We start from the raw sequence: 12,440 nt of genomic DNA on the forward strand, positions 1-12,440 counted from the left end.
TGTAAGAGAGAAGGCAAGGAGAAAATCCTCCTTACATTCTACTCTTGAAAGTCACTCTTCACCACTTCTCCCATATTGTATTCATTAGAAGCTAGTCACTAAGAAGAGCTCAAGCTACTATAATCCCCAAGCAACTTTAAAATGTTTGCTTTCAGAAAAGTGTAAGATCACATAGAACAGAAAGTGTCATAGGGTTACATAGAACAGAAACAAAGAAAAGATAATACAATTATGTTATAGATTTGATTTCATTTTCTCTGTATGTATATTTGGTATATGTTGGAAGAAGAAAAGAAAAGGCAGAGAAAATAATCCTTTATGACAACAATGATTGATCAGACAGCAATGGGGAATTCAGAAAGTAAGTTTGTGACCAGATTGGGTAGAATTTAATTTATGAAAAGGCTGACTGTGCATAATAAAATGTATTTTCCTTTAGGCAATTCAAAGCTACAGATGGTTTTTTATCAAGAAAGTGACAATGAACCAGTGATATTTTTTTGGAAATGTATGTAGCAGGAGAATGCAGAGTAGTTTTAAAAGAGGATAAAACTCAGCCTACCACATGTTGTCTATTAGTTTACTGAAATTAACATACCTCTCTAATGTATAATTGTACAGAGAATTCAAGTTGAAAAGAGAATTTCAGGAAATATCAAGTATCTATACTTATGGATGAAATCAGTATTAATTTAGATTGTGATATGTGCATAAAAAGATATCATTTATAAAAGAATCATTTCCATCTACTGGTGTAAATTTAATTTTTGTTCTTTTTAAGAGAGAAAAATTTTCTTTTTGACTGTCAGTTAAAACAATTTCTTCATCTTGTGATAACCTATATATGTTTCTGGAGTAGCTGAGGTAGTAATATCTATCATGTTTACCACTATTAAGGAAATATGCTTATATAACATTTGCTTAAGACTGAATCAACTTGATGTACTCACTCCTTACTACAATTCTTCCTTCCTATTCTCACTGGGAAAAGGGGAAAGGTATCCCAAAGGCAAGCTGGCATACCTTCATCTTAACACACGTGAACTATCAGATGGGGCTCCACCCAGATAGAAGTGGTAGTCACAGTACATGTGACTGCCAGTCTAGTCTACAGACAAGACAGAGCTGGGACCACTAACTACTGTTTCCCAGACCAGGATTTTTATGAGCCATTCTTAGTTTCCAGACACGATGGCGAGAGACCCTTCAAAGGCTGAAGATAGGTGCTGCAGAAAGAGAATGTGACTTTCTGAAAACTGATAGTTCTAGAAGTAGAAAATAAAACCTCTCTCCCTAAGAGAAGGTGAGATAATAGCATACAGGAGGGGTGTGAAGGTTTTGGCTTCCTCTCACGAGTTGGGAATCAGGATGGAGAAACAATTAAAATATGTAATAGATTTCAGTTTTGAATTCAAAATGGTAATTATGGTAACATTTCCATTCCAAGAGGCTAATTTGAGACACATGAAAGAGTTGATTTCATTTAGTGAGCTAGCACATTTGTGAAACAGGATTCAGGATTTCCGTCCCCGAGTGAGTTTGCTGAACTCTGTTTTCTTAAATTGTCATGGATCACACCAAACACCTGTGCCAGTTGTTATGCACATACCCTTCAGTAACAAAGGAAGTCTAGAAAAAGAGATTAACTTGACTCACACAAATATTCTAGGAAAATAAAGTAAATAGAAAGATAGTGCTGTGGAGGATAAGTTGGATAATAGTAACAGTGATAACAGCTAAACTTTCTCAAAGGTTCACTATGTGCCAGGAACTGCGCTGAATGCCACATGAATTCTATCATTGAATCCTTACAACAACCTTGTAAGCTGGGCACTAGAAAAAAGATTACATTTATTTTATAGATGAGGATACTGAGATTGAGATTGGTTATGCTACTTAGTAGGTAACAGAAAATAGATTCTTACATAGCACTCGAATTCTAAAATATGTGCTCCTCTATGTCAAGTAATCTGTAGAACTAAGATAAACATGCTGATGAAAGTTAGTGTCTAGTGGGTATTAATAAACACAGTTTCAACACTGTGTCACCATGTGCAGATTGGCTGCTTTAAAAAAAAACAGTTGATAGAAAAATGAGAATATAGCAAGAGTGCAGAATCCTTTTTATTGAAGTTTTACTTAAAAAGTTTCGTAAGATTCTACTTTTATACTACAGGTTGAGCATCCCTAATCGGAAAATTTGAAATCCAAAATGCTCCAAAGTTCAAAGCTTTTGAGCACCAACATGATATTACAAGAGGAAAATTCTACACCTGGCCTCTTGTGATGAATCGCAGTTAAACCACAGTCAAAATGTTGTTTCCTGAACAAAATTATTAAAAATATTATATAAAATTACCTTCAGGCTATGTGTATAAGATGTGTATGAAACTTAAATGAATTTTATGTTTACACATGTGTCTCATTCTCAAGATATGTCATTACGTACACGCAAATATTTTAAAATTTAAAATCCAAAACACTTCTGGTCCCGAGCATTTCAAATAAGGGATATGCAACTTGTATTTACTTTGTGCATTTGCCCCCCTTTACTGCTATATCCTTCTTTTGTTCTGTATGTTCTGTATGCTTAAATATCAGGGATTCATTGATATTATCAATAAAATCCAGAAAAAATATTATATGACTCAGTCTTGTATCCCTGAGAAAGTCTGATTTCTTTGTAAGTTCTCCTGTTTTTTTTTTTTCCACAGTAGTGGGTTTAATGTCATGAATCTTTTCACTCATTCATACTGGTGAAGCCTATTTTTAAAGACCCAATTTGCAGACTGATTATTGTCCTTATTCATGGCAATACTTCAACTCCACAATCTTTAATTCAACAATAACATCATAATTATTGTATAATAACCATTTTATAGTAGTTCCTACTATTGTATAATTATAGTAGCCATAATTGTCTTAATAAAAATTGGGACTTTTCATCCAGCAATAAATACATTTTTGTCTGATTTATCCAGTTATCTAGGTACAGAAAATGGTACAAAGGCACAAAAATAAAATCATATTTAAATATATTGGGATAATTGTTGATTTTAGGAATAAATTATCAGTGTTTCAGGAAATCCAAATTACATAGTCAAAATAGCGTCTGTATTAGGCCATTCTTGCATTGCTACAGATAAATACCTGAGACTGGGTAATTTATAAAGAAAAAAGATTTAATTAGCTCATGGTTCTGCAGGGGGCATGTTACTGGCCCCTGCTTGGCTTCTGGTGAAGTCTCACAGAGTTTTCAATCATGTCAGAAGGCGAATTGGAGCAGGCATTTCACATGACGAAAGCAGGAACAAGCAAGAGAGAGCGTGGGGAGGAGGCACTACAAACGTTTAAATAACAACATCTCATGAGAACTCACTGACATGCGCACAGCACCAAGGCATGAGGGATCTGCCCCCGTGATCCAAACACCTCCCACCAGGTCCCACGTCTAGTGCTGGGGATTACACTTCCACATGAGATTTGGGAGGGGACAAATGTCCAAAATGTATCAGCATCCCAAATAAAAGGGTTTTCTTTTTAACTATACAATTGTCTATATTTATCTTTTGGAACCGAGCTTAATATAAATGTTTCATTTAGCAATGATTTCATTATTTTCTACAATGACTAAAAAGCAAATAGTGATAATAGTATTATTTTATGTTGACCAAGTATTTTTTATTTCATTCACTTTTTTGCAGAATTTTTATCATGAATTAGCAGAAATACGTATTAGAATAAAATAAGGTGTCAAGAACAATTTTAGAAAACTAACTGTTGAAAGCAATTGAAGCAAAAGAATGTTTTCATCACCTGTTTTCCTACTGTGTTTCAGGTTCTGAACCTCTTCTTGGCCTTGCTTTTGAGTTCCTTCAGTTCTGACAATCTGGCTGCCACTGATGATGATAACGAAATGAATAATCTCCAGATTGCTGTGGGAAGGATGCAGAAAGGAATCGATTTTGTTAAAAGAAAAATACGTGAATTTATTCAGAAAGCCTTTGTTAGGAAACAGAAAGCTTTAGATGAAATTAAACCTCTTGAAGATCTAAATAATAAAAAAGACAGCTGTATTTCCAACCATACCACCATAGAAATAGGCAAAGACCTCAATTATCTCAAAGACGGAAATGGAACTACTAGTGGCATAGGCAGCAGTGTAGAAAAATATGTCGTGGATGAAAGTGATTACATGTCATTTATAAACAACCCTAGCCTCACTGTGACGGTACCAATTGCTGTTGGAGAATCTGATTTTGAAAATTTAAATACTGAAGAATTCAGCAGCGAGTCAGATATGGAGGAAAGCAAAGAGGTAAAAATGTTTAAATAAGGAGATATTTTGGTGTTATATATTTCGGTTGTTTAAAATTATCAGGTATTTTTAAATTGTATGTTTCCTTCCTGTTAAGAAAATAGAAAATATCTGTCTAGCAATACATTTTCCATGGCAAAATTGGTAATAAATAAATTAGTGATAGATTAAAACAGAGCTAGATAAACAATATGCTGACTCATATTTCAAATACTCACATTTTGAATTCTTGATAGTATTCTTGATATGAATTTTTCAGTATTTAAAAATAATTTTAAATTTCTGAAAATGCCTCCATTTCTCCACTTTCTTCCTTATAATTTGGCCACAACAGTAGTTTTTGTATGTACTGGAAAAATACCTGATGAGAGGGTAGTTACAATTCTCATCTTGTTATGTTCTTAGTTCTTATGAAATGCTTCATAAAATAGTATTGTATTTAGTTTGCACAGACATATTTACTCAAGGAAGATCTAATTAGGATCTTGGCTTGATATTTATATACAGTTTATCTTTCCCGAAGTCAGTCATTTTTTTGAAGAGAAGGTATTGATGAGGAATCACACTAAAAACATACTTAACCCTACTGAGCTCAGTGTTCGCCATTTAAAGAAACAAAAATCTTTCATACATTATAGAATGTAAAATTCTGAATTTACCAACTCAGTAAGTCCTGGTACCTTAATGTATTCTTTGATTTACAAGAAAGGTATGAGCAACAGAATATATTTTTTGTTTTGTTTGTTATTAACCTGTAGCTCAACAAGTACAGAGTTGGAGGTAAAGAGAGGAATTTAAAACCTTAATATTTAATTGCTTATGCAAAAATGAAGACAAGATTTCCAGTGATTAAAGCTTGCACTAACAAACAAAAATAACAAGGAAAAACAAAGATTTGTTCCTCCCTCATACGAATTGTTTGGCAAGGAAGATAAAAGTTTCTACTCCTGATGTTGGGAAAGAAAGAATGATGACATAGGAGAGTTTGGGCACTAAAAGGTAAAATTTAGGTAGCACAATATGGTCATGATAATTAACAATCAGCTAAAATTATGAGGAAAAATATAATTATGAAAAAAAGAACAAAGGTGGGTGGATCACGAGGTCAAGTGTTCGAGACCAGTGAGGCCAACATGGTGAAACTCTGTCTCTACTAAAGATTCAAAAAATTAGCCAGGTGTGGTGGCATGCACCTGTAAGCCCAGCTACTCAGGAGGCTGAGGCAGGAGAATCGCTTGAACTCAGGAGGCAGAGTTGCAGTGAGCCGAAATTATGCCATTGCACTCCAGCCTGGGTGACAGGATGAGACTCTGCCTCAGAAAAAACAAAAAAAAGAACTAGATATTTCAGACAGTGTTTCTGTATTTATTTGATAAAATTACTGAAGAGTATGCTATTTTCTGCTTTTTCTTGTTTGTAAGTTCGGTAGTATTGCTGTTAGTGATTAGGTAGAGGTAGATGTTTAATGGGAAATTCAGACAATGTTTGAATGTAGGAAGGTATAAATAACAGGGACATAGCTATTAGTTTCACAAAAAATAACTGATGAGATTCAAGGGAAAAGTAATAAAACCTTCTATCCTGGGGCAAAGAATTACTTTAATTAGTTGAACTTAAATTTTTACTAACTAGATTATTGTTTGAAAGTTGAATAATATCTTAAAACCTTGTTAACAAAATTTTGAACAAGTATTGTTATAATAGTTGGGTTATGCTAGAAGGGTGGAGTGGCCCAATTTCTAATATAGTATACTGCTATTATAGAAGCTGAAGTCGGCATTTATAAAATATAATTGGGTCATTCAAATTTTAATGTAAAATTATTTTGAAATTATGCCTAATGGTGAATATCTCCCTAATAGTTAGAAAAAATCAACTTTTATTTTCACACATGTTTAGTTTTAGGCTGTCATATAAACTAAGAATGAATTATGCAGTATCAAACGTTGAAGCCATTGGCTAGTTTAATCTTTTAGCTAAGTTTGAGGATCTTCTGAGGAATGTTTAACTTGACATCCAGTCTTCTTAGCTTTAAGAGATTTTAGAGCCCTGGGTTTTCCAAAAGAGCACGTATTTTGCCTTAACTTAAGCCATTATGTTTGAAATAAGAGGGAAGTCTAGTGATGTGGGCTTTAGAGTAGGGAAATCTCTTGTTTATCTTGTTATCATTAAGCTTTTTTATTTGTTTTCTAATTAACTTAGCTCTGAATTAAATACTCTAAAATAATATTTGTGAATTCAGTATTTCAGAATTGGAGGAAGAGACCTGATCTGCCAGGTGGAAGCAGACAGGATTATTTTATTGCTTGAGTTGTGGAGTCCTTCCAATACCTTCCCAGCATACAGACTGTTACTTCAGTGTTAACGTTATTTGGAGGGGTTTTTAATTCTGGCTTTATATCAAACTTTCTAGACATAAATTTATAAAATAATAAATGATTAGGATGATAGTCATGAAAGAGATTATGTGTAGGTTTTGATCTTTCAGAATTTTACCTGGTAGCTCTACACTAAAAAACTAGAGAATTAAAACAGTTATTGAAGAATTTCAGACACTCCCCTTTGAAATAGCATTTCTTGTCTGCCTTCTAGTCATTTTTGTCCGGTCATTTTTCTATCTGGGGGACAGGATTACATTGTTAAATATCACATAGTAGTAGGAAACATCATGAGACGTATTGCCAATCCTTTCTAAATTAATTTTTTAATTAAAGAAAAAATGAGGCATTTTTTTCTGGAATGTCTAAATGAATTTTTTTATAAGGCAGACTGAGTAGACTCAGAGGTTTTTTTGGGTGTTCACAGTAAGTCCTCTGCAATGTCTTTGCTAAATGTGTGTGATTCTTCAGTAGTTTTCTGTAGATTCTCTCTCATTTAAAATCATGTTATAATCACATATGCTTTAATTTTAATGTTATTTTGATTATATTAATGTAATTCCTTTTGTGATTTTGAATGATTGTTTTTTTCTTTTAGAGTGTTTAATAATGTGGAAGCCATGCTTGAATGACTATTTTTCGAAGTGAACTTTAGTAGTGCGATATGGTGACCTTCACCGCTTACCATTCTTACTTCTCACAGGAGTAAAATCAAGCTGGAGCCATCAAGAATGCAGCTCTGGTGTTTTTTAACCAGCCAGAGGCTCGTGCCACCACTTTTACCCAGGTTACCCAAGCAAGTTGTACATCTATAAATATAATCAGTTTCTAAATGACTTTTGACTGGCCTGCATGTTACTCAGCTACGTTCCTTGCCCTTCCATTGGCAGTAAAATAAAAACATGCACAGCTGCTATTATGCTGAGTCATATAAAGCATGGTCAGGCAAGTCTGACAACCCTAACTTTAAAAAAATGATTTAGCTGCTAATTTTCTTACATAGATTTTAACAGAAATTATATTCAATGAAAAGTAAAAGTGCATGCCTTTTTGGGTTATTTAATTTCCATTTAATGTTACAGAGTTTTGAACATATTAAGAGCCTAAAGGAGAAATGTAGGTGCTCTTTGAAAACTTGCAAAAATGTTTTTTATCCTCTGCCTTTAAAAAAAATATATAGCCCAGTTACTGTACTTTCTTGACAGTTTTTTATTTAGTGTTATGTTTTTCTGAAGGGTAATCTGCAAATTAAAGCAATCCCTTATTCACGTGCAAACTTCCCAAAGGATGTTTTAATGTGATAATAATGTAAATGATTAGGAATGTCTATGTTTCAGTTGCTAGCAGCATGGGTATAATTTTTATCTGCTTCATTTTAGGGAAAATGGCATTGCTTTATTTAGCAATTGACCAAAAGTATTTTGCATTTAGAATATAATTTCTTTGAAGAGTCTGTTTATATTTATCCTTAAAACTCCTAGACTGAAAGAAAAGGATATAACGTTTTTTGTGTACCAAATAATAATAATAATAATAGTGATAATGAAAGACTTACAGATTGTATGCTCATTCTAAAAATAGATTTAGAGTCCATCTTCTTCATCTTCTTGGCTCCTCTGTGCTTTCTCTCCCCTCTGTTTTAGTCAGACCTGCTGGAAAACTTTCTCATGAAGAATATTATTTAAGTTTGCCATGATCCACAAACTCCTGTATAGGAAAAGAATCAGAAACTCTTGCTCCTAGGGTGTTTTTAAAATGAAGAGACCTCCCTATCATGTAACAATAGCAATAAACGTAACATCATTCTATGGGATCCATTAGTGGACTTTCATTTCCTAATGTTGAAATCACAGTTTTTTATGCACAAATGTCCTAACCAAATTGCCTAACCCAATTTAATCATTTTTAAGAAATGTTAAGGCCGGGCGCGGTGGCTCAAACCTGTAATCCCAGCACTTTGGGAGGCCGAGACGGGCGGATCACGAGGTCAGGAGATAGAGACCACCCTGGCTAACCCGGTGAAACCTCGTCGCTACTAAAAAATACAAAAAACTAGCCGGGCAAGATGGCGGGCGCCTGTAGTCCCAGCTACTCGGGAGGCTGAGACAGAAGAATGGCGTAAACCCGGGAGGCGGAGCTTGCAGTGAGCCGAGATCCGGCCACTGCACCACTCCAGCCTGGGCGACAGAGCGAGACTCTGTCTCAAAAAAAAAAAAAAAAAAAAAAGAAATGTTAATTATTTTGTCACTTAGATACAGTTTCCTCTCCTTCTGCCAATAAAACTGTAAAACAACACTAACATAAAAGTGTAGTTGGCTCTTTGGAAGAAGCAATAATCGTGCCATTCCTGGAGCATTCTTTTATACTTTGGAACAAAATATTCCATCACTGACTCTCCAGATTCATGATCTATAATGCCTTATATATTGGAAGCATGGTATATAAAATGGGATCCAAGATGCGTAATTGTTTACAGTTAAACACAGATGCACATATACACAGGGACGACAGAGAATTACTTTTTCCTATTATGTAGTAATTCTTCAGAAAAGCATGAAATTTAGGCACTTTTGGGTAATAGCTTGTTTACTGGAAAGAGGCAAGGTTAGTTTCCTTATTCTCTGAGTATCCCATTTTGCCAATTTCTGGTTTAGAAAGATATTTGAAGCATATTATCCATCAGTGTATCTAGGGGATTCCGCTGGAGTAAAGGTGGTAGAATAGAAGCTAAGAAGGAACTGTTTGGTTTATTTTCAACCCTCACATTATTGCAATTTTTGATTTCCTCGAAAAAGTTTCTGATTCTCCCTCAGGAAACATTGTCCACTTCCTAAAAGAATATTCTAATTTCTAATACAGGGGTTAAATACAGGGACAAAAATCTGTCTGGAAGGTTTGAGTAAGCAATGGTGGAATGGGTTCAACAGGCACCTGTCTATGACTTTATCCTGGAGAATGTGTAGTCCTCATGGGAAAGTTTTCCAGTGGGATAGCAATTAAAATGGAAAAAAAATGCCCAAAATATCTTTAATATAAGAACAAAATGGGCCAAACACATGTGTCTTTGGGTCATTGGTAATATACTGAGCAGTAGGACATCATGACATAAGAGTTCCTTTTGCCATCCAAAGAAAAATATTTGAAATCCTACCATTTGTGGTTTAAAAAATGTTATAATGTATTCATTATAAACACTAAAATGACTTTCTGGATACTACAGTATACCGTGAGTAATTATTTTGATTTTACCATGTTCTTTATTGAAAAGTAACACCAGCAATTCCTGTCTGATATAAATGTGTTATTTAGGCTTTAAGCCCATTCCAAAGTAAGCAAGACCATTCTTTCCATTGTTTCAGGGTTAAGATAGTTAAGCACGGGTCAGCAATAGGATCCATGCAGAACAAATGATTTTTGTTCTTGGAAGCCAAAATAGTCAGATATGGGATACTTGATTTAATCTGTATTTGAACTTTTCTCTTTTTTAAGTACCAATTTTTTAATTAAATTATCTCTTTTCCCAAATTATATGCAATATCTACTAATTATATTTTCTTCAAAATGTATCTTAGCTTCATAATGAGAAATAGGTGTGCCCATGAAAAATTTAATAGGAAGTTATGTTTTCTCTTCCATTTTCTGTTGTGATTCATTATTTTTGAAAATAATTTACTTGCATTTGCTCACATTTGCTGTCTAAAGAAAAACTATTCATTTGGCACATTGATATTTAGTAGTAATTTATTATTAAAGCAGAAAGCATAACTTGGAAGTATAATATCTAAAAATACAAAATGAAATATTGTATCTTGATGTTTATTAGATCATTAAGCAAAATATGATTCTCCCCTGCTTAAATCATTTGATTATAATTATCCAGCGTATAAAAGAATCACAGCAGATTTTCACTAGGAAGAGTCCTGTAATATTAGGTATCCACCAAAAATATTGTTCAAGTAGTATTTCCACCTGAAAGTAAATGATTGCCAACGCTTTTCAGAGCATATAAAATTGGCTATTCCTATTTGATCTCTTTATTGTCGTGGCATCCTTATTTTGTTAAATTTTAACTAGGCAAGGGCTACACTAACAACATCACTTAGTCCACTACTTTCCTGATAAATAAGTACAGGTAATAAAAAGTGAACCTAAATATCCAAATTATACCAAAGGGACATATATAGAACTTTTTAAACTGCGTCTGCTTCTAGCCATATTTTTGTCACTTATTTATGTAGCATTTCACCATGAATTATCCCCAGATTGGAGCATTTACAGGCACTCTTTATTTGAAAATTCTTAAGTGCATGAATTGTAACAATTTCACATAATGATCATCTCACAGTTCTAATTGGTGAATATGTACTACAGTCAGGTTCATCGTAATTATGAACTTAAATGAAGTTGAATTTTTTATATTCCTAATTTGATTAATTTTATTTTATGGGCTTTTACACATTTTCACTGCTTTGGTCAGCATATTTTATAATACTATGATATTTGCCTCGAATGTAATTTTAAGAAAGTCATTTAATTGACGTTATCGAGAAGGGTTTTATAAATCAGAATTTCCTGCCTATGTTTTGGGATCATTGCTTAAAGAAAAATTCTTGTTCATGAAATATTCTAGTGTGTATTTAGCTCTCCTCTACATTAAAACATATTAACAATTATGAATATAACTTGAATTAATACTAAAGTTCATGGTTTTAAAACATGGAAATCAACAATATCATAAGCACTATCTTGAACCTACAATATTTGATTACGTATCTAGTCTACTAAATGTTTTAAATTGATAAACATTGGGTTTACTTTTGAATCGTCAAAAAGATTCTTTAGAGAATCATGGCAGAATGGGTTGCAGCAGATCTGGAATCCAACCACTGATTCGGTATAACTTTTGACAAGTTGATAAAACTCACATTTCCGTCTCTAAATAATTACTGGATTGGCTGACATTAAGGATCAAAGTGCAGCTTAGATTCTCTGTTATTTGTAAATCAAATACCACAAGAGGAAAAGTATTCAAGTAACACATGTGACAGATCCCGTGCTGCTCCACTTCAGAGGACGGTGGGGAAGGATGAGATTGCATTCCTTAAAGAGGCTCCATTCATCACTAGCGCTATAGATCCTTGTACACAGAGTGAAAAGAGGGAAAACACTGTCAAAATGATTCGGTAATAGTTTTCCTGACTCCACAGTTAAACTATGGTTCACCTCATACACTCACATTAGGTCTGATTAATTGGCAGACTGGTTTTAAGACAGTACTCCTAGTTCTAAGAGTTGTTCATCATTGCCCACGCAACTCAGAATCTTGAAAGATTTGTGTTACTCTGCAATTAAGAGAGAATATTATGTGTATTCTTTTGAATGTGAAAGTAAATATCAGATAGGAAGTGTTAGTAGTTAGTGGTTGGATAGAAGAGTCCTCGCACTGGTCATTCATTCATTTACCCAACATTTATTAAACACAAACGTTGGTGCTAGGGATACAAGGATGACAAAAATATGATCTTTCCTCCAAAAAATTAAGTCTGATGAGATGCATTTTCTAGAAACACAAAATACTTTTGAATTGAACCTTGGAAAAAGTAAAAACTTGACCTTTCAATAGATAAATATTTGGCTTTAGGAAAAAGGTATCTATTAATTCTACATCAGAACTAAGGTAGTGCACTAAAATGAAAGGGAGCAATGTTAATTCTTCTACTTTTAATGTTATTTAAATAAGCAAA

The 12,440-nt window shown here is 33.6% G+C and overlaps 1 protein-coding gene across 3 annotated transcripts in view; it reads left to right on the plus strand.

Annotated features, from left to right (window-relative positions):
• The window catches only part of LOC101002284 (sodium channel protein type 2 subunit alpha), a 163,380-nt gene that overhangs the window by 119,293 nt on the left and 31,647 nt on the right, over window positions 1-12,440 (plus strand). For all 3 annotated transcript variants that reach the window (XM_021923690.2, XM_021923691.2, XM_031651314.1), the window contains exon 17: window positions 3,839-4,318. In XM_021923690.2, coding sequence (XP_021779382.2) covers window positions 3,839-4,318 — 480 coding nt within the window. The remainder of the gene's footprint in view (window positions 1-3,838; window positions 4,319-12,440) is intronic.

This window comes from Papio anubis, chromosome 10 (assembly GCF_008728515.1).
Source record: "Papio anubis isolate 15944 chromosome 10, Panubis1.0, whole genome shotgun sequence".
Classification (NCBI taxonomy): domain Eukaryota; kingdom Metazoa; phylum Chordata; class Mammalia; order Primates; family Cercopithecidae; genus Papio; species Papio anubis.